Below are 24,111 nucleotides of genomic sequence, written 5' to 3'. Positions count from 1 at the left end.
CGTCTTGTAATAAACTCACCGCAATTAATTTTGTTTTGTTTTGAATATCTGCTTCAATTTACCTTTCTTCTGTAACACAAGACCTGGGAAGAGGAGTCAGGAGACCTGCATTTCAGTTGGCTTTGTCACGTGCTAACTGGACATGTCCTTGATTCTGATGGGGTCTTGGTTTTACTTGTCTTGTCAAATGAGAGGGATGAACCAGAAGATAGTATAGGCTGTACTCTCTTTGAAATATTACTCTTCTATATGTTAATGTTGGTTTATTACTTTCTTTATTTGGTTATCAACCTGTTAGTTTAATTTTCATTTTTAAAAGGGTTTGTTTCCTTCAACATTTTTTTAAAGTATTGTCAGAAGCCTATTGGAACCAGCACAACCTAGGGTTCTTATTTAAGATGTAGATCCTTAATTCCTAATTTACTAATTCCATTTACTAATTCAGAGTTTCTAAGGAAGTACTTCTCAGTCTTTAATGTAAATACAAGTCACACGGGTATCTTGTTAAAATGAAAACTCCAATTGGGTGTCCGAGGTAGGACCTGAGATTCTGTATTTCTAACAAGCTTACAGGTAGTACTGCTGATGTATCGACTGCACTTAATGGCAGCTCCTACTCAGCAGAACCATGTCTTGAATGGAGAAAGAATCAGCCAATTGTGGAATGTTTAAGGTGTAGCAATTGTGGGTCATGTAGCATCTGCGTCACTATAAAGAACAGTGTTGCAGAATACAGATTAAAGAATATAATGTGATATGAATCAGGTTCTCTTATGAGTACCCACGCCAGAGAACCACAGTCACTCTTGCTCTGTTATTCTAGATCATGAGAATGTGTTGAAATTCCAAGCACCAAGCAGTAGGAAGAAAGAAAGTTGTTTCCTTTTTACTGATTATGCTGTGCTACATGGTGTCCACAGGTTTTTTCTCTTATTTCCCTTCCCCAGATTTTACAGACCCTGTAGCTGGTATGATCACGTTGTCCAGAGTCATGGAAATATGACCTCTTTTCTGATTCTGTGTGGTGATGAGTAACAAGATTGTTTCTGCTGAGGGGTGAAAAGGTCTTCAAACTCATTCGCTTTCTCGTAAACAGCTGGCCTAGAGAGATCCTGAGAAGATAACTAACACCTTCTTGAAGATTAAATTTCTACTAGTGCTTTTTTATTTTTTTAATTAATTTTTTTATTGAGGCATAATTGACACACATTATATTGTTTTCAGGTGTTCATCTATTAGTTTGATTTTCATTTTTAAAAGGGTCTTTTCCTTTACATTTTGAACAATTTGTGATTGGGTATAAAATTAGCTTACATGAATGTCCTTTTCCTCAACTGCAGTACTCAAAGGCAAAAATGGTTTTGTGGAAATGTGTGCATTTGCATGTTTAAATGGGATCTGATTTGTATTGTGCCAAGTACCACTAATGACAATTATGTAGGCTTTGAAATGAAATTATGACTAAAAAATATATGTGGCATATTTTCTATGCCAATTAAAAAATATGCCTGGGGAACTTTCTTTCTTTCTTTTTTTTTAATTCCACAGATACTGCTAAAATCTAAGAATCGTGTAGACTGATTTAGCTTTTATTTCTTTGCATGCATATAATGTTTATACCACTCAACTTTTGAACATCAGATAGTTTTAAATCGCATTTGATCTGTAATAATAATTATAACAGTCATAATGGCAGCTCACACAGAATTCTTACTAGATGCCAAGCTATGTGTCAAGTGGTTTATATGAGTTATTCTTTTACTCTACTTTAAAATCTCCATAGCCTAGCTGTTCTGTTTAATATGAACATATGGAAAATCTTAATGCTCAGTTGATAAAACACACACACACACACACACACACACACACGCGCGCGCGTGCACCCACACACACACTAAACCACTGTGAGGAAAAGAAACAAGAACAGTCTTAAAAAAAAACAACAACCCTGAAGCCATGTGACAGATTTAGCAAATTCTTTTTATTTACATAGAAATGTGTACACATACTTTCTCTGTACACAGAAAATTCTAAGTTTATATACATAGATGGTTCCCACATATTTTACAATAAATAGTATTTTAATCTTGTTTCTAGGTGAAAATAAAAAGATGTCTCAAAATAGTTCACACCAACCACAAAATTACAAAAGCGCCCGATGAACTCAGAGCAAAAATTTCAAGCCTGTACTACCACACACTAAGTCTAGTACAATTTTTACAAAAGACAAAAACCAAACACTGTGCAGATATCACCAAGAAAAGGAAAGGAATGGAGATGCAAAATAGAGATGAGTGCTGCTGGCTTTTTGAACAATGTAGTAAAAGCATTTTTGTTCGTTAGAACTGGTCTTCCTTTAGTCCTCAATTTAATGTTTTACTTTAACTGATATTTTACAGATAAGAAGGGGGGAAAAAGTTAATGTCTATCGTAAAAAAGAGTAACCATTCCATGAGTCTTACAGGTTCTAGAAACCTTTGCACTGGTCAGCCAGACTGTCTTTCTGTGCTAATTCAAAGACCATCCAGTTCTATGACACAGGATGACCGTCGACCCCCTCAGAGAAGATGAGGAGGACACGGTTGTGAAGCAACATTATTAGGAAGTCATCTCAAAAGACTGGTGAATCATGCATCTTGGTTATTAACACTTAATAATAATTAGCAATGTTTAAATATACTCTTTATTTCCACAATTTGATCCCTCATGTAAATAATTAAATGCAAGGAGAACTTAATCTAAGAGGCTAGAAATAATGAATATATCATCCCGGAATTTCCTTCTTCCAATTCCAATTTCTTTCCCATTCTAGCCTAGGAAACAATCACTTTCTCCCAAGTCAAGAGTTGTTCTACACCTGTATATAAAAATCATACTACCAAGTGAATAGAATGAGGTTAAAGGGTGAATACAGATTTATGATATTTTTGACCACCTCACAGCACTGAATTTGACAAAACAATCTAAAAACATCCTGATCATCATTATTGTTGAACTGACTTACAATATACCCAGATTTGCTTTCTTAATACACTAATGTTACTACTCACATGAGAATCCTGAGGATGGTGACCAAACCAGGGCTAAGTGTTTAAATCCCACTCCACTCAATTCTAGCTCAGATAATAATGTATTTCATTCCACTGTGGCACTGTAACTTCACACATGAGTTTTGAAACAAATTTTACCCCTTCATCTCTCATATCAGTAACAGCACAGATGTGGGAGAAAAGACAGCAATAAAAAAAGAATTCAGTGTCAGAAATGTGATTCATCTACCCAATACAATCTTTTCAGTTGCTTTACTGAATCTGCTATTTTTAAGGTAATCTTCCAAAACATACTTCAAAGGCAGGCTCACTTCAAGAGCAATGTTTATCACATGCATAAGTTGGTTCTTTCCTGTTATATGTTGCTACCATGGACTCTTAGAGAAACAACAATACCTGGAGGACTTAGCCATCCTATGTGAGAGCGATGGCTTCATACACAGTTTTACTCTTTAGATTCAGGTACTTATGATCGAAACAAACACAATTCACATTTAGAGATGTTTCTTTTTCTTTTAAGTCTGAAAACCTTATAGGGAATGAAGGTTCACTGCCAGAAACAAAAGGGATCCTTTACCATGAAGAGCTGGGCTTGGTTCTTGGTCATTCTAATTGAATATATATTTGTCCTTTCTTTCTATTGGCTGTAGAAAGATTCAGCCAGAAGATAAGTATGGAGTCTCACTATGGTAATTGTAGTCAGGACAGACCTTTTGCACAAGTTTATAATCAACACTGTAAAAGGCAATGTAGATGCAAATGACCTTGAAGGGCTTGGAACACAACCAGGAAACGTGGCTCTGAGTCTGCTCCTGGTAGCAGATCTTGGATGGGTCGAAGTTGCACAGGGCAGTCTTCTTCGCCCGATCTGTTTTTTCATACTCAATGCGACAATTGAAAGATTTGGATTCCTTGGTCTCCAAGGTAGACTGTGGGGAAACTTCAAATTCCACCACTTTGGAGGGGGGTACCAAACTCACTGAAACATTGCCCAGGCCTGTGGAATTATGTCGGAAATAAACACTGAAGGTTCCATTTCCATGGTCAACGATTTTCCCCGTGATAAGGAGGTTGAGCTTAACAGTTTTAATGTTGGAATGGAAGTCACCCCATCCAAACATTTTCTTAAATTTTCCCGTTTTCACTATTGGCCTCCGTTTAGTTCTTGCCAAGGGCTCCTGAACCTCCGTGATATTGGCCAGCCAATCCCAAAAGTTCTCCAAGCTGTCCGCGTATGCCAAGTGTCCGGGCTTGGGGACTGGAGACTGTTTAACAAACAGACGCAGAGGATTGATGATCCTTGAGTGTACCACGTTTCCCACCAGTGTCCCGGCAGCATCTTTGTCTTCCCAATCCAGCCCTTCTGTGGCACGCACCACCTTTTTACTGTCACAAAATAGCTGTTCGAAAAGAAGAAAGAGAAACACACTTTAGGTTAGGCTTTGAGTGCCTTTTTTTTTTTTTGCGGTACGTGGGCATCTCACTGTTGTGGCCTCTCCCGTTGTGGAGCACAGGCTCCGGACGCGCAGGCTCTGCGGCCATGGCTCACGGGCCTAGCCGCTCCGTGGCATGCGGGATCTTCCCACATGTGTGGGAACCCGTGTCCCCTGCATCGGCAGGCAGACTCTCAACCACTGCGCCACCAGGGAAGCCCCACCAAGTTAATTGTTGTAATTTATTTCAGTTCCTGCTAAATAGCATTTCACACACACAGCTGGGCTCCACAGTGTAACAAGAAGACCATTTAATCCAAGCAATGTAAATCCATGAGTACGAAAATGGAAATGATGAGATCAAGAAGAGAGTACAGTTGGCTCTTTGTATCTGCAGGTCCTGAATCCAGTGGATTCGACCAACACTGAATTAAGTTAAAAACAAATGAAAACCCCTCCAACACTCCCGCCCCCAGCCAGAGATTTCCAAAAAGCAAAACTTGAATTTGTCATACTCTGGCAACTATTTACATTGTATTAGGTATTATAAGTAATCTAGAGATGATTTAAAGTATACAGGAGGATGTGCATAGGTTACATGCAAATACTAAACTACTTTATGTAAGGGACTTAAACATCCCTGGATTTTGGTATCCAAGGGGATCCTGAAACCAATCCCCCATGGATATCAAGGGTTGATTGTATTTCATTTTAATGGGTTGATGTGGTTTTAGTCTCTGTTCCCTAATCTTTACAATTCTATCTTCCCAGACTGGGGGAAATAGTATATTTTGGTCTCTTATTTCATAAAAACATTAAATTTGTAAGATCTTTTTTTTCAGGTAGAAAACAACTCTAGAATGCTGAGGTTTCTACCATGGAGCTAGAAACCACCTGAATATAAGATATTGATAAGACTCTTAAAATATTTTTGCAGGTACTAAGGGTATTATTGTATTCAAAGCTTATGTCATATAATTTCATAACTTCTGATATAATTCGACTTCAAATTCTGTAACGAAAAGTACTGTGAATAGGAAGTTCTACAAAAGTTTTAGTTGAAAAAATATAATTTCAAATTTAGCTGCCTTTATAGAAACAAATAAACTGGAAATGTACATTTTGAATTAATTAATAGACCTATTGTTGATAAATTAAATTTTGTTACAACTGAATAATACCCTGAAAGATAGGATTGCCAGGAAAGAGTCATGTGCATGTTTTATGGATTCCACAGTATTTTGACTCAAATCATACCCACTGAAACATAGCACTTTATTTGCATTTGATTTTTCTTATTCTTTTTGTAGTGTAAGAGTCCTCATGATTTCTAAAAATCACTTAGCTAAGTCAATATGAATTTTGAGGGACAGAATCATAATATATGAAACTGTTGCCTGGAGTGAATATTTACGGATGAGTTATAAAGTCTGGAAAATAGAGGTTTCTAGTGGAAACACAGATAGCCTCTTATCTCGAATGGCACAAACCACTCTGGTAATGATTCTCTGGAAAACTGTCAGCAAGATGAAAAGGATGAGAAAGAAGTGGGGCTGTGTTTATGTAGTTTCCCCAACCATTTCAAACTTGGCAAAGCACCTGGTAAAACCAGTCTCAGATTGTTACAAAAATTATTGCTTTCAATATAATTTTGAAAAAAAAATGCTTTAATTATTAATATTGCACCTGACTACATGGTAGAGTTTAATAATATGAGGTTACATTTTATATATTCATAAAAGTTTTAAGTTCTAATAGAGTTTTGTGAGAAGTGTTTTCATCTATAGCTTGTACCCAAACACTTTAGAGGAGGAGTCCAAGGACTTAAATATATGTGTAGATTTTTCCTTTTTTTGTTTTGGTGGGGAGGGAGCACATAATAATGTATTGGTCCCTTTGATTAATTTCCCGAAGGCTTTCCCCCACTCAGGTCTGGTATTTTTAGAAATTCTTTTCTCTTTACTTAAATTACGGAGGTTTGTCAAACTGCATGCTGCATGTTCTTACTGTTTTGGAAACCTAAATCCATACTACCTCTTCTTAGGGGCTTACACATCCTGAGGCGATGCTTCTTTCTCTCTCCTGGCGTTAAAGGGCTGGCATATTCACCAGGAAAAGAGGTATCATTGCTCAGGATTTCTGGCTCAAAATACTCTGGGTATTTCTGATACTGTAACTAGCTTTCTGTCTTTGAACACTCTTAGTTATAATGTGCACAAAACCTCATTCAGATCAACTGGTCATACAGCTCATGAAGGTCAGTACAGGCTCCAGATATGACTTGAGTTTCCTGGGAACTGATGCAACCTGGTCCAAGTGACTTGTCCTGTTCTCTCTCCGGGGAGACATTCAAGGACACATGGGTAGATAAGAAACCCCTTGCTGATCAAGGTCCAATTTCTCTTCTCTCCGATTATGATTCTTGCTGTCTATTATCTATTTTTTTGCCTGTATTTCACGAGATGTGCCTTGCTTGGTCATTGCTGACAGTCACAACTACCGTTCCTGAGAATCACTGGTACTCAAGCTTCTCCTTTACTTCCTGATCTCAACTCCCCTATTTGTACAACTTCCTCACTTCTTCCCTCACTCCTGCCTTCCTTTCTCTCTCTCATAGGGTAAATTTCCCTTTAGTTTGCTTTTTCAAAAAAATCCCCCAAATGTTAATTCTTACTTTTACACACCATGCTCCTGATGAATACTTTATTAGCAGAATTAAGATCCATTTTCTGTTCAAAAATATTTTTTCACTTACAAGTATGACAACACTCTTCACTACCAGGAGAAACATGCTCTTTTTTTTTATTAAAATGTTTGTTTTACATTACACATTTTCCTGAGGTTTTTCTGCCTGGATCATTTTTCTTGATTTAGTCCTTTGCCTTATTTTTCTCCTTCCTTTTCTGTCATTGAAAACCTACCAACATTGAACCCATTGTTCAACAAGAAGTCTTCAATCATGTAGAATCTCAAGTTAACTGGTATTAGCATATTTCAGAATACATGATAGGCCCCCTTATGAGATAGACATTATGAAATCCTTCTCTTATCTCTTGGGCTTCTGATGTGATGGTTCTGAGATTAGTCAATAATAATTACCCAAAAAGTCATTTATTGACTTTTAAAAAAACTGAAGATTTTCTTTGTAGTAACATGGTGTAGCAACTTGACCCAAACATATGTGACTCATCCTAAAGAAATATGAGTGTAAAAAAAAAAAAAACCTAAGCTTATCAAACAGATACATTAGATATGATTATTTGCTTTTAGAAAGGCTCTTCAGGGCTTCCCTGGTGGCACAGTGGTTGAGAGTCCGCCTGCTGATGCAGGGGACACGAGTTCGTGCCCCAGTCCAGGAAGATCCCACATGCCGTGGAGCGGCTGGGCCCGTGAGCCATAGCCGCTGAGCCTGTGTGTCCGGAGCCTGTGCTCTGCAACAGGAGGGGCCGCAACAGTGAGAGGCCTGCATACCGGGAAAAAAAAAAAAAAAAAAAAAAAAAGAAAGGCTCTTCAATTCTTCAGAAAAGATTCTCCAGATGAGAATTTAAAATGAAATTTGATTCCTAAAAAATATATTCTAACACAATACTCTTCAGGCTCAAACCTGCTCAAGGAGCCCTTGATTTTAAGGTTGGCCTATATAAAAATAATCAAATTTAACTATTAAGTACAGATCTGTAATTGTTCTCTGTTCCAATGAAAAACAGTCACTGACAGTTCCTTAGACAAAAAAAGTAGATGGATCTATCTTTTAGTTTTTTTGCTTTGCCCTAGACCATCACATTTGTCACTTGCTTTGATAACATTAAACAAGGTGAGAAAAGCTGTGTATAACTTCATCTGTTTTTTACTCTAAAATGCATGGACGGTTCTTACAAGTACTGATTTCCAAATCTAAACCCAAATTTAAAAAAACCTTTGGATGATGATGTATTGGTAGATGAGTATAATTAAAAGGGTAAATATATTTCTAGTTGTCTTAAAAAGCCAACAATTGTACCTCCTCTCCCAGCTTCCTCTCCCTTTGGTGTAACTTGTTCAGCCTTCTCCCTGGAACATTTTCTTAAAGGCATGCATCACTGCTGAGAGGGCACCCTCTCCTAAACAGGTCTACAAAGACAGTTGTGAGACCAAATTCCCCAGGGCTCACGCTTCACCTCAAAAGACCTAACCAGGGATGACTGGGGTTTGGATCAACCACAACCCTGCCTGCACTCATCCATAAACTCCCAATATGAAAGCAGCATGGTGGGAAAAGCATAGGGTTTGGTGCCTGATGACCTCATTACCCCCTTAGCTTGAAGTATTTGATGTGAGCCCAAATTTTCTCACCTTTATGTCCTTTGCCGGCTGATTGTAAGGACTAAATAAAAGAATGGATGGAGACTTCCCTGGTGGTCCAGTGGTAAAGAATCTGCCTTCCACTGCAGGGGATGCGGGTTCTATCCCTGGTTGGGGAACTAGGATCCCACATCATGCGGGGCAACTAACTAAGCCCTCGTGCCACAACTACTGAGCTTGCATGCCTCAATGAGAGAGCCCGCGTGCCGCAAACTACAGAGCCCGTGCTGCAAGGAAAGATTCTGCAGGCCTCAACAAAGATCCCACGTGCTGCATCTAAGGCCTGACGCAGCCAATAAAAAGAAAAAGAATGGATAGAAATTACTGAGCCCAATCTCTTGCAAAAGGCATTCAGTGACTGCGGGCTCTTGCATGGTCCAAAGTGTAGTCCCATGCCTCCTCTCTGAGAATTGTTTTCAAAGGATTATATGGATTCTCCAGTCTCCAGGAAACTGATTAGTGGTTAATCAAGCAACTTGTTCAGTGCCATATGATACATTAACGAGTAGAAATTGACCTTCTCAACCCCAGAGCATCAGTGAAATGCTTCCTCGTGTTTCCAGTCTCGCTGACATCTGAGTCATATCCATATCACAGGGACAGGTGAGCTCTTTTTGCCAACAAAATGTGTTTGTGGATCTTTTATTCCAACCTATGAAATGAGTCAGCAAATGATCTGAAAGTACAATGTGTCTGGCAGGTGCCCTCATTCCTATATAGACAATTTCGGTGATACAGCCTGCTGGGAGAGGACCGTAGGTGGTTCTGAGCCTGTTGGCAAACCACTCTGTCCAAGGCAAGGTTGTTAGATGTTATCTGCAAAACACAAGGCTGTATCCCCCATTACTTTTGTACTTGCTGGGGCTTCCTATGCTAATATCAGTATCACTGCTATCTTTTGTCCCACCATATTACAATAATAATGAAAAAACATTTAACGGCATGCACAAAATGGAGTTTAAAAAAAGGGAGAAAAAGAGGAATTGCTGTGCTTTATCTGTTTGAACATTCCCTGATTTCAACACATTTATCAAAGCTTAAGTAATTTATGTCTTGGCAGGGTGTATCAATTTCACAAAGCACACACATTAGCTAGATACAATGATATCATATTAGCTTTTTCTGCATCTTAGAGAGGAGCTCAAAAAGATTAATAAAACCTCAAACCTTCATCAATTAAATGAAGCAGGTGGAAGGAAGGAAATAGAGGAAGAAGACTGTATTTCATTTCAGTTCTTTTGTTTTTAGGGGGGAAAAGGAGCTGACAGGTTCAAATCATTCATCATAACAGGCTGGAGTTGAATTTCACTGATAATTAAATGCATTTTTTTCCAAGAGGCAGAGAGGGTGCAATGAATTTTATAGTAGCAGATGTGAGAACTGTCACGAATTATGGAAATAATTTATAAACTAAAAAGCATCTCCCTTTGCAAATACTATACCAGAAGATCTTTTTTAAACTATATTTGTTATGTATTTTTCAATAAACATTTTATTTTAGAATAGTTTTAGTTTACATAAAAGTTGTGTGGTACAAAGAGTTACCAAATACCCTGTACCCAGTTTCCTATATTGTTAACATCTTACATATTACACTCGTCACAACTAATGATCCAATGCTTATACCTTATTATTAACTAATACTTTATTCAGATTTCCTTAGTTTTTCCTTAATGTCCTTTCTCTGCTCCAGGATGCCATCTAGGGTCCCACATGACATTTGGTCATCATGAATTTTTAGGCTTGTCTTGGCTGTGACCATTTCTTGGTCGTTCCTTGTTTTTGATGACCTTGAATGTTTCAGAGAGCACTGGTTAGGCATTTTGTAGAATGCCTTTCAATTAGAGTTTGTCTGATGTTTTTCTCATGATTAGACTGGGCCTTGGGGAGGAAGAATACAGAAGTAAGATGCCGTTTTCATCACTTCATCTCAAGGGTACATGCTAGCAGCATGACTTAATCACTGTTGATGTTAATCTCTGGCTTAGGTAGGGAAGATTTTTTTTTTTAAGTTTTGCTTTCAGAATTTTCACAAGGCTTGTACATTTTTGTTATCATAAGCTTAGTTTAATTTACATTTAATTCAGTGGCACTTGGTTTAGGATTGATTTTTTTTTAAATGTCAGGAACTCTCAAGCATTTCAATTTATAACCCTTGACCACATCACTGAATTATCTCAAATAACGTCAGAGTTGTTTAGGAAATCCTACACTATTCATAAATTATTCTGGCACTCTTATGTGCTATAAGTATGTCTGTCATCATCAGTTATTATTATTGCTATTTTATTTAGTATTTATTTCTTAAAAATGGGGCCCATTTTGTTAATCGATAGTTCAGTAAAGAAGAGCTTAGTCTATAAATATCTCACATGGAGTTGGAATTACTTGCCTAACATATTAGATTCAAATGTCCCTTTTCTCAGTTTTGGAGCTCCATCGTACTTGACTCTATACATCCAATGAGTCAGTATCAACATTTATGTGGGGCTTTCTTTGCAGGTCTGTTTACCAAGGGGAATGGAGCTAAGGAAAGAGAGCCTCACAAAGCAGAGTTCTACATTCATAGTAAGCTGGGTGCTGCAGGACCATGACCACTACTTGCTTTCCCTTGGCATCTGAGACAGTCAAACCTTTGCCGTAATTATGGGATAACCATCTTCTATGTGTCCCTCACTGTGATAGCTTTGCTTCTTCCCTGTCGCTGCATGTGGGGATGGGTCCTAAACTGTGGGGGGCAGGGGAAGAAGAGGGGGAGGAGATTTGTCTACACCCATGAGTAACAGAAAGGAAATGAAGGGCATTTAAAATGTGAGCTTCTGGGGTTCAAATTCCATTCAATGTATAGCATGCCATTATCAGTTCAAGTAGCTCTATCCTAACAGGTATTATTTTTTATTTATTATTTGAAGAAACACCTGTGGATGAAATATCAAGACCAGCCTTGCTGTCCAGTCTGGGGTTTAGCAATGCTAATTGACACGTTTATTTAGCCCCTCTCGACTCTTCACTTACACAGCACCAGGAAGTTGAAGGAGATGCTTAAATTTCCTAAGTAGTTGAAGCATAGCTCTTCAAGCTCACTGCCTCGAAATACAGCTCAAGAGACTGGATGAACTTAACACACCTTGATTAAGAGAGTGGGAAAACTCAAACAATTTAGAAATATTCCCACTTTATTTTTGCAGGAGTAAGTTTATGGCTCCACTGATTTTTATCTTTGCCTGCAATCCTATGAGTGCTACGGTATTCCCACATAGCACTTGCAAATTATTGGACTGAGAGAAAAAGTGGAGTGTCCCAATCAAGTCTGTGCATTGCAGAAAAGGATCTGTTGGCACATCCTCCAGTGGCTGAACTTCCGTAAGTAAAAGATTGTTCTAAGAGTGAAGGAATGAATGAAAGAAGCAGAGGCGATGAACTCAATCAGAATAGGTTAAAACCAAAGCAGGAAAAAGCAAGCAATGGAAACAGTAATGCTTTGATTTCCTGGAAGGAGTGGGAGTCAGGAGCCCTGGGATGGAACACTGGTACTGTCACTTAGGTCCCATCATCTTGTGCAAGCCATGTGCCTCCTGAGCCTGGTCTTCTCAAAAGTTAAATGGTGAAAAGGAAAGGTTGGAGTTGCACTTCAAGGAGACGAAGGAGGCTCTGAGGTAGGAAATGAGCTAGAGTGAGGTGGGTCCAGGGGCAGGAACACCTGTAAGGAGGTGAGTTCTGTAGTTCAGGGAAGAAGTGGGGAGGCCGGGAACCTTGGTCACAAATGCATGTGTTCATTTATTTTCTTTCTTTCTTTTTTTTTTTTTGCAGTACGCGGGCCTCTCACTGTTGTGGCCTCTCCCGCTGCGGAGCACAGGCTCCGGACGCACAGGCTCAGCAGCCATGGCTCACGGGCCCAGCCGCTCCGCGGCATGTGGGATCTTCCCGGACTGGGGCACAAACCCGTGTCCCCTGCATCGGCAGGCGGACTCTCAACCACTGCGACACCAGGGAAGCACTATTTTCTTTTTTAAAAAAATTAAATTATAGTTGATTTAAAATACTGTGTTAGTTTCAGGTATACAACAAAGTGATTCAGTTATATATATATATATATATATATATATATATATATATATATACACACACATACATACACATATCCATATATATACATATTATTTTTCAGATTCTTTTCCATTATAGGTTCATTACAAGATATTGAATATGGTCCCCTGTACTATACAGTAAGACCTTGTTGTTTATCTATTTTACATATAGTCGTGTATATCTGTTAACCCCAAGCTCTTAATTTATCCCTCTCCCTGTTCCTCTTTGGTAACCATAAGTTTGTTTTCTATGTTTGTGAGTCTGTGTCTGTTTTGTAAATAAGTTCATTTGTGTCATATTTTAGATTCCACATGTAAGCGATATCATATGATATTTGTCTTTCTCTGTCTGACTTCACTTAGTGTGGTAATATCTAGGCCCATCTATGTTGCTGCAAATGGCATTATTTCATTTTTTTATGCCTGAGTAGTATACCATTGCATATATGTACCACATCTTCTTTATCCATTCATCTGTTGATGGACATTTAGGTTGTTGCAATGTCTTGGCTATTATAAATAGTCCGGCAGTGAACATTGGGGTGCATGTACCTTTTGAATTTATTCATTTTAAATCACTGATTCAACATGTATCTATCAAATGCCTTCCAGGTTCAGCATCTGTGCTCTGGGTACTGGGAACACACTGCTAAACAGGGCAGATGCAGTGCCTGTCTTCATGCGATTTGCAGAAGATTAGGGAAAAGGAACATTACATATATAATCATAAATAACATCCCACTGATGAATAGTTGTCATAAGGGCCTGGAAATATGTGTATATATGTCTATATCTATCTATCTATCTATCTATCTATCTATCTATCATCTATCTATGAACAGAGAGATATATCAGGCAGGGAGCACTAGTCCTAATAAAAGGAGGCAACGGGCAGGGGGTGAACAGAATTGAGAAATTAGTATCTTTATTCTTTATAGAGAAATGAAACCCAAGATATACTAGTTGATTGTTGAAAATGAATGAATCAGTGACAAGAAAATGAATCAATCTTGGTATTTATATTTCTTTTCATCTTGTTCCAAATCGTATATTGATTTGTTTATAATTATAATTATAATAATTATTATTATTTTTGTGGTACATGGGCCTCTCACTGTTGTGGCCTCTCCCGTTGCGGAGCACAGGTTCCGGACGCGCAGGCTCAGCGGCCATGGCTCATGGGCCCAGCCGCTCCGCGGCATGTGGGATCTTCCCGGACTGGGGCACAAACCCGTGTCCCCTGCATCGGCAGGCGGACTCTCAACCACTGCGCCACCAGGGAAGCCCTGTTTATAATTATTAATGAGAGTGTAATAACAATGTAAGACAACAGTTATATTTTTCCTAGTGAAACACTCATTTTTAATTTTCTTTTCCAACTTTATTGAAGTATAATTGACAAATGAAATAGTAATATATTTAAACTGTACAATATGATGATTTCATACATGCTTACATTGTGAGAGGATTCCTACCATCAAGTAATTTAAGTAACACATCCATCCCATCACATAGCTACCTTTTTTCTTTTCTTTTTTTTGGTGAGAATCCTTAAGAAAAGGTTCTTAGTAAATTTCAATTATACAATACAGTATTATCAATTACAGTCACCATGCTATACGTTAGATGCTCAGACCTTATTTATCTTATAATTTAAAGTACATGTCTATTTCTTTTAACAATAAATAGTCTCAAAGTTTCAGTCAGTGCTAAATTCCTTACTTGGAGGTCTTGTGCTTGGGGGTGGCAACCTTAGCAGGCTTTGTGTTTCACCCTTAAACCTCCTAAGAGCTGTTGAAGGTAACAATAGTTATTTTTTGGGTTCTAGGACAGTCAGACCTTTGCCATAACTGTGGTGTAACACTTTTCTATTATCCTATATAATTATTACAATATATATTAATGCTTCTTGATAATGAACCAAGTATGTTCTGGGTAAATAACAACATTTTGAAATAATGTAGGTTTGTCTTTATGTTTATAGGTGTGTGAAGATATGCTAATAGGCAACAAATCTGACTAATGTCTACGATTTTCACAAGAACTGATGAATGCTCTAAATGAAAGGTAGAGAGGACTTTCAAGATGATGGAGGAGTAAGACATGGAGATCACCTTTCTCACCACAAATACATCAGAAATACATCTACACGTGGAACAACTCCTACAGAACACCTACTGAACGTTAGCAGAAGACCTCAGACCTCCCAAAAGGCAAGAAAGTCCCCACGTACCTGGGTAGGGCAAAAGAAAAAACAGATACAAAAGAATAGGGACGGGACCTGCACCAGTGGGAGGGAGCTGTGAAGGAGGAAAGGTTTCCACACCCTAGGAAGCCCCTTCTTGGGCGGAGACTGCGGGAGGCGGAGCGGGGAGCTTTGGAGTCGCGGAGGAGAGCGCAGCGACAGGGGTGCGGAGGGCAAAGCGGGGAGATTCCCGCACAGAGGATCGGGGCCGACCGGCACTCACCAGCCCGAGAGACTTGTCTGCTCACCCGCCGGGACGGGCCGGGGCTGGGAGCTGAGGCTCAGGCTTCGGAGGTTGGATCCCAGGGAGAGGACTGGGGTTGGCTGTGTGAACACAGACTGAAGGGGGCTAGTGCGCCACAGCTAGCCAGGAGGGGGTCCGGAAAAAAGTCTGGAGCTGCCGAAGAGGAAAGACACTTTTTCTGGCCTGTTTCCTGGTGCGCGAGGAGAGGGGATTAAGAGCGCCGCTTAAAGGAGCTTCAGAAACGGGCGCGAGCTGAGGCTATCAGTGCGGACCGCAGAGACGGGCATGAGACGCTAAGGCTGCTGCTGCAGCCACCAAGACGCTTGTGTGCAAGCACAGGTCACTCCCCACACCTCCCCTCCCGGGAGCCTGTGCAGCCCGGGAGCCTGTGCAGCCCGCCACTGCCAGGGATCCAGGGACAACATCTGGGGGGAGAACACACGGCGTGCCTCAGGCTGTTGTAGTGTTATGTTGGCCTCTGCTGCCGCAGGCTCGCCCCGCATCCATACCCCTCCCTCCCCCACGGCCTGAGTAAGCCAGAGCCCCCTAAACAGCCGCTCCTTTAACCCCCTCCTGTCTGGGAAAAGAACAGATGCCAGAGGGCGACCTATGTGCAGAGGCGGTGCCAAATCCAAAGCTGAACCCCAGGAGCTGTGGGAACAATGAAGAGAAAGGGAAATCGCTCCCAGCAGCCTCAGGAGCAGCGGATTAAATCTCCACAATCAATGTGATGTACCCTGCATCTGTGGAATACCTGAATAGACAATGACTCAACCCAAAATTGAGGCGGTGGACTTTGGGACCAACTATAGACTTGGGGTTTGCTGTATGTGACTGACTAGTTTCTGATTTATATGTTTGTTTTCGTTTAGATTTTAGTACTTGTTGTCATTGGTGGATTTGTTTATTGGTTTGGTTGCTCTCTTTTCTTTTATTACTTTTATTTTTTAATAATATATTTTTTAACTTTTTATTTTAATAACTTTATTTTATTTAATTAAAAACAATTTTTTCTTCCTCTCGTTCTTTTTCTTCTCTCCCTTTTCTTCTAAACCATGTGGCTGACAGGGTCGCTCCGGCCAGATGTACCCTGCATCTGTGGAATACCTGAATAGACAATGACTCAACCCAAAATTGAGGCGGTGGACTTTGGGACCAACTATAGACTTGGGGTTTGCTGTATGTGACTGACTAGTTTCTGATTTATATGTTTGTTTTCGTTTAGATTTTAGTACTTGTTGTCATTGGTGGATTTGTTTATTGGTTTGGTTGCTCTCTTTTCTTTTATTACTTTTATTTTTTAATAATATATTTTTTAACTTTTTATTTTAATAACTTTATTTTATTTAATTAAAAACAATTTTTTCTTCCTCTCGTTCTTTTTCTTCTCTCCCTTTTCTTCTAAACCATGTGGCTGACAGGGTCTTGGTGCTCCGGCCAGGTGTCAGGCCTGAGCCTCTGAGGTGGGAGAACAGAGTTCAGGACACTGGAACACCAGAGACCTCACGGCCCCATGTAATATCAACCAGTCAGAGCTCTCCCAGAGATCTCTGTCTCAACGTTAAGACCCAGCTCCACCCAATGACCAGCAAGCTCCAGTGTTGGGCAATTTATGCCAAACAACTAGCAAGACAGGAACACAAACCCACTGATTATCAGACAGGCTGTGTAAAATCATAATAAGTTCACAGACACATCAAAACACACCACTGGACTTGGTCCTGCCCACCAGAAGGACAAGATCCAGCCTCATCCACCAGAACACAGGCACCAGTCCCCTCCACTACGAAGCCTATACAACCCACTGAACCAACCTTACCAACTGGGGGCAGACACCAAAAACAGTGGGAACTGTGAACCTGCAGCCTGTGAAAAGGAGACCCCAAACACAGTAAGTTAAGCAAAATGGGAAGACAGACAAACACACAGCAGATGAAGGAGCAAGGTAAAAACCCACCAGACCTAACAAATGAAGGGAAATAGGCAGTCTACCTGAAAAAAAATTCAGAGTAATGATAGTAAAGATGATCCAAAATCTTGGAAATACAATGGAGAAAATACAAGAAACTTTTAATAGGGAAATTGAAGAACTATAGAGCAAACAACCAATGATGAACAACATAATCAATGAAATTAAAAATTCTCTAAAAGGAATTAATAGCAGAATAACTGAGGCAGAAGAATGGATAAGTGAGCTGGAAGATAAAATAGTGGAAATAACTACTGCAGAGCATAATCAAGAAAAAAGAATGAAAAGAATTGAGGACAGAGGACAGACAGCAGAAGCAAGAACTACAATCCTGCAGCCTGTGGAACAAAAACCACATTCACAGAAACATAGACAAGATGAAAAGGCAGAGGGCTATATACCAGATGAAGAAACAAGATAAACACCCAGAAAAACAACTAAATGAAGTGGAGATAGGCAAACTTCCAGAAAAAGAATTCAGAATAATGATAGTGAAGATGATCCAGGACCTTGGAAAAAGAATGGAGGCAAAGATTGAGAAGATGCAAGAAATGTTTAACAAAGACCTAGAAGAATTAAAGAACAATACAACAGAGATGAACAATACAATAACTGAAATGAAAACTATACTAGAAGGAATCAATAGCAGAATAACTGAGGCAGAAGAATGGATAAGTGACCTGGAAGACAGAATGGTGGAATTCACTGCTGTGGAACAGAATAAAGAAAAATGAATGAAAAGAAATGAAGACAGCCTAAGAGACCTCTGGGACAACATTAAATGCAACAACATTTGCATTATAGGGGTCCCAGAAGGAGAAGAGAGAGAGAAAGGACCTGAGAAAAATATTGGAAGAGATTACAGTCGAAAACTTCCTTAACATGAGAAAGGAAATAGGCACCCAAGTCCAGGAAGCGCAGAGAGTCCCATACAGTATAAACCCAAGGAGAAACATGCTGAGACACATAGTAATAAACTTGGGACAAATTAAAGACAAAGAAAAATTACTGAAAGCAGCAAAGGAAAAACGACAAATAACATACAAGGCAACTCGCAGCTGTTAACCCATAAGGTTAACAGCTAGTTTCTCAGCATAAACTCTACAAGCCAGAAGGGAGTGGCATGATAAAATGATGGAAAGGAAGAACCTACAACCAAGATTACTCTACCTGGCAAGAATCTCATTCAGATTCGATAGAGAAATCAAAAGCTTTACAGACAAGCAAAAGCTAAGATAATTCAGCACCACCAAACTAGCTCCACAACAAATGCTAAAGAAACTTCTCGAAGTGGGAAATACAAGAGAAGAAAAGGACCTACTAAAACAAACCCCAAACAATTAAGAAAATGGTAACAGGAACATACATATTGATAATTACCTTAAACACGAATGGATTAAATGCTCCAACCAAAAGAACCAGGCTTGTTGAACGGACATAAAAACAAGACCCATATATATGCTGTCAACAAGAGACCCAGTTCAGACCTAGGGACACATACAGACTGAAAGTGAGGGGATGGAAAACGATATTCCATGCAAATGGAAATCACAAGAAAGCTGGAGTAGCAATACTCATATCAGAAATAAATACACTTTAAAATAAAGAATGTTACAAGAGACAAGGAAGGACACTACATAATGATCAAGGGATTGATCCAAGAAGAAGATATAACAATTATAAATATATATGCACCCAACATAGGAGCACCTCAATACATAAGGCAACTGCTAACAGCTCTAAAAGAGGAAATCGACAGTAGCACAATAATAGTGGGGGACTTTAACACCTCACTTACACCAATGGACAGATCATCCAAAATGAAAATAAATAAGGAAACAGAAGCTTTAAATGACACAATAGACCAGATAGATTTAATTGATATTCATAGGACATTCCATCCAAAAACAGCAGATTACACTTTCTCCTCAACTGCTCATGGAACATTCTCCAGGATAGATCACATCTTAGGTCACAAATCAAGCCTAAGTAAATTTAAGAAAACTGAAATCATATCAAGCATCTTTTCTGAACACAACACTATGAGATTAGAAATGAATTACAGGGAAAAAAATGTAAACAACACAAACGAATGGAGGCTAAACAATACATTACTAAATAACCAAGAGATCACTGAAGAAATCAAAGAGGAAATCAAAAAATACCTAGAGAAAAAAGACAATGAAAACACGACGATCCAAAACCTATGGGATGCAGGAAAAGCACTTCTAAGAGGGAAGTTTATAGCTATACAAGCCTACCTCAAGAAACAAGAAAAATCTCAAATAAACAATTCAACCTAACACCTAAGGGAACTAGAGAATGAAGAACAAACAAAACCGAACGTTGGCAGAAGGAAAGAAATCATAAAGATCAGAGTAGAAATAAATGAAATAGATACAAAGAAAACAATAGCAAAGATCAATTAAACTAAAAGCTTGTTCTTTGAGAAGATAAACAAAATTGATAAACCATTAGCCAGACTCATCAAGAAAAAGAAGAAGGGGACTCAAATCAATAAAAATAAAAATGGAAAAGGAGAAGTTTCAACAGACACCGCAGAAATACAAAGCATCCTAGGAGACTACTACAAGCAACTCTATGCCAATAAAATGGACAATCTGGAAGAAATGGACAAATTCTTAGAAAGGTATAACCTTCCAAGACTGAACCAGAAAGAAATAGAAAACATGAACAGACCAATCACAAGTAATAAAATTGAAACTGTGATTAAAAATCTTCCAAGAGGGCTTCCCTGGTGGCGCAGTGCTTGAGAGTCCGCCTGCCGATGCAGGAGACGCGGGTTCGTGCCCCGTTTCGGGAAGATCCCACATGCCGCGGAGCGGCTGGGCCCGTGAGCCATGGCCACTGAGCCTGCGCGTCCGGAGCCTGTGCTCCGCAAATGGGAGAGGCCACAACAGTGAGAGGCCCGCATAACGCAAGGAAAAAAAAAAAAAAAAATCTTCCAAGAGACAAAAGTCCAGGACCAGATGGCTTCACAGGTGAATTCTATCAAACATTCAGAGAAGAGCTAACACCCACCCTTCTCAAACTCTTCCAAAAAATTGCAGAGGAAGGAACACTCCCAAACTCATTCTATGAGGCCACCATCACCCTGATACCAAAACCAGACAAAGATACTACAAAAAAAGAAAATTACAGACCAATATTACTGATGAATATAGATGAAAAAATCCTCAACAAGATACTAGCAAACAGAATCCAACAACACATTAAAAGGATCAGACACCATGATCAAGTGGGATTTATCCCAGGGATGCAAACATTCTTCAATATATGCAAATCAATCAATGTGATACACCATATTAACAAATTGAAGAATAAAAACCGTATGATCATCTCAATAGATGCAGAAAAAGCTTTTGACAAAATTCAACACCCATTTATGATAAAAACTCTCCAGAAAGTGGACATAGAGGGAACCTACCTGAACATAATAAGGGCCATGTATGACAAACCCACAGCAAATGTCATTCTCAATGGTGAAAAACTGAAAGCATTCCTCTAAGATCAGGAACAAGACAAGGATGTCCACTCTCACCACTATTATTCAACATAGTTTTGGAAGTCCTAGCCATGGCAATCAGAGAAGAAAGAGAAATTAAAGGGATCCAAATTGGAAAAGAAGAAGTAGAGCTGTCACTGTTTGCAGATGACATGATACTATACATAGAGAATCCTAACGATGCCACCAGAAAACTACTAGAGCTAATCAATGAATTCAGTAAAGTTGCAGGATACAAAATTAATGCACAGAAATCTCTTGCATTCTTATACACTAATGATGAAAAATCTGAAAGAGAAATTAAGGAAACAGTTCCATTTACCATTGCAGCAAAAAGAATAAAATACTATTAATAAACCTACCTAGCGAGACAAAAGACCTGTATGCAGAAAACTATAAGACACTGATGAAAGAAATTAAAGATGATACCAACAGATGGAGATATATACCATGTTCTTGGATTGGAAGAATCAATATTGTGAAAATGACTATACTACCCAAAGCAATCTACAGATTCAATGCAATCCCTATCAAATTACCAATAGCATTTTTTACAGAACTAGAACAAAAAGTATTAAAATGTGTATGGAGACACAAAACACCCCGAATAGCCAAAGCAGTCTTGAGGGAACAAAGCGGAGCTGGAGAAATTAGACTCCCTTACTTCAGACTATACTACAAAGCTACAGTAAGCAAGCCAATATGGTACTGGCTCAAAAACAGAAATATAGATCAATGGAACAAGATAGAAAGCCCAGAGATAATCCCACACACATATGGTCACCTTATCTTTGATAAAGGAGGAAAGAATATACAATGGAGAAAAGACAGCCTCTTAATAAGTGGTGCTGGGAAAACTGGACAGTTACATGTAAAAGAATGAAATTAGAACACTCCCTCATACCGTACACAAAAAATAAACTCAAAATGGATTAAAGTCCTAAATGTAAGGCCAGACACTATAAAACTCTTAGAGGAAAACATAGGCAGAACACTCTATGATGTAAATCACAGCAATATCCTTTTTGACCCACCTCTAGAGAAATGGAAATAGAAACAAAAATAAACCAATGGGACCTAATGAAACTTAAAAGCTTTTGCACAGCAAAGAAAACCATAAACAAGATGAAAAGACAACCCTCAGAATGGGAGAAAATATTTGCAAATGAAGCAACTGACAAAGGATTAATGTTCCAAATATACAAGCAGCTCATGCAGCTCAATATCAAAAAAACAAACAACCCAATCTAAAAATGGGCAGAAGACCTTAATAGAAATCTCTCCAAAGAATATATACAGATTGCCAACAAACACATGAAAGGATGCTCAACATCACTAATCATTAGAGAAATGCAAATCAAAAGTACAGTGATGTATCAGCTTACACAGGTCAGAATGGCCATCACTAAAAAATGTACAAACAATCAGTGCTGGAGAGGGTGTGGAGAAAAGGGAACCCTCTTGAACAGTTGGTGGGAATGTAAATTGATACAGCCACTATGGATAACACTATGGAGGTTCCTTAAAAAAGGAAAAATAGAACTACCATACGACCCAGCAATCCCACTACTGGGCATATACCCTGAGAAAACCATAATTCAAAAAGAGTCATGTACCACAATGTTCATTGCAGCACTATTTACAATAGCCAAGATATGGATGCAACCTAAGTGTCCATCAATAGATGAATGGATAAAGATGTGGCACATTTATACAATGGAATGTTACTCAGCCATATAATGAAATGAAAGTGAGTTATTTGTAGTGAGGTGGATGGACGTAGAGTTTGTCATACAGAGTGAAGTAAGTCAGAAAGAGAAAAAGACATACCATATGCTAACACATATATTTGAAATCTAAAAAAAAAATGGTTTTGAAGAACCTAAGGGCAGGACAGGAATAAAAATGCTGATGTACAGAATGGACTTGAGGACACAGGGAGGGGAAAGGGTAAGCTGGGATGAAGTGAGAGAGTGGCATGGACTTATATACACTACCAAACGTAAAACAGATAGCTAGTGGGAAGCAGCCGCATAGCACAGGGAGATTACTGGGTGCTTTGTGACCTCCTAGAGGGGTGGGATAGGGAGGGTGGGAAGGAGATGCAAGAGGGAGGGTAATGGGGGTGTATTTATACGTATAGCTGATTTACTTTGTTATACAGCAGAAACTAACACAATGTAACACAATTATACTCCAATAAAGATGTTGAAGAAAATAAATAAATGAATAAAAGATAAAACAAAACAACCGGACTTCCCTGGTGGCGCAGTGGTTGGGAGTCCGCCTGCCGATGCAGGGGACACAGGTTCGTGCCCCGGTGTGGGAAGATCCCACATGCCGCAGAGCGGCTGGGCCCGTGGCGCATGGGCGCTGAGCCTGTGCGTCCGGAGCCTGTGCTCCGCAATGGGAGAGGCCACAACAGCGAGAGGCCCGCATACCGCAAAAAAAAAAAAAAAAAACCGATTTTTTTCCTGTAATCATAGCATCTATACCTCAAGTGGATGTTTTCAGTTTTTGTTGTTTACACTGAATATAAAATATTTATAGCCCATACTGATTTTCTGTGAAATGCTTGCAATAATAGAAATAAAGCACCATGCATAGATTGAATAGATCGCCTTCCATTAACAAGGAAGGCCATACCCTTAACTATTTTATAGTACATTAAAAATATGTAGTCCATCAAGGAAAAATAATTATGACTTTCCAGGATCAGGCAGAATGAGCTGAGTGCTCCAAACTTGTGAATTTATACCAAGCTGGGAGGATTGGCTTTTCCATGATAACAGGACTGGCATATGCTACTAGAGATAAATTGATACAGATTTGTACAAATACTTTTAAAGGCAGCTGGCTTGCCCCCACTGGATATCCTGGAAGCATTTATTAATGTTTTTTCACAGTGACAATCATTGCTAAGTGCCAGTTTGGAAGAATAACTGGTTTGTTTAATAGATTTGTTTATAGTACTGTTGCTGATAGAATACATTAATTATTTCACTGGGGTAGTATTAGTTCAAGCCAAGGACCCCCAAAGTGACCACTGCTATACAACATAGAGGTGGCCTGCAGATCCCACTATAGCTGAACAATTATAGAACCAATAATGAAACGTGGTCTAAGGCATCATTTATGTTGCATATATATATAGCTTATATAACTGGATTGCTCTAACAATTCTGTCCCGTATCCTTCAGTTAAAATGAAACAAC

At 39.1% G+C, this 24,111-nt stretch overlaps 1 protein-coding gene across 1 annotated transcript in view; it reads right to left on the bottom strand.

The window, feature by feature from the left end:
- Positions 1-3,190: 3,190 nt before the first annotated feature.
- Positions 3,191-24,111, bottom strand: part of NXPH2 (neurexophilin 2) — a 110,247-nt gene continuing 89,326 nt past the window's right edge. Inside the window, exon 2 of the mRNA XM_007453721.1 lies at positions 3,191-4,450. Coding sequence (XP_007453783.1) covers positions 3,707-4,450 — 744 coding nt within the window. The 3' untranslated portion in view covers positions 3,191-3,706. The remainder of the gene's footprint in view (positions 4,451-24,111) is intronic.

Source organism: Lipotes vexillifer, unplaced genomic scaffold (assembly GCF_000442215.2).
Source record: "Lipotes vexillifer unplaced genomic scaffold, Lipotes_vexillifer_v1.1 scaffold606, whole genome shotgun sequence".
Lineage (NCBI taxonomy): Eukaryota > Metazoa > Chordata > Mammalia > Artiodactyla > Lipotidae > Lipotes > Lipotes vexillifer.
This window is presented reverse-complemented; position numbering and strand designations above follow the sequence as displayed.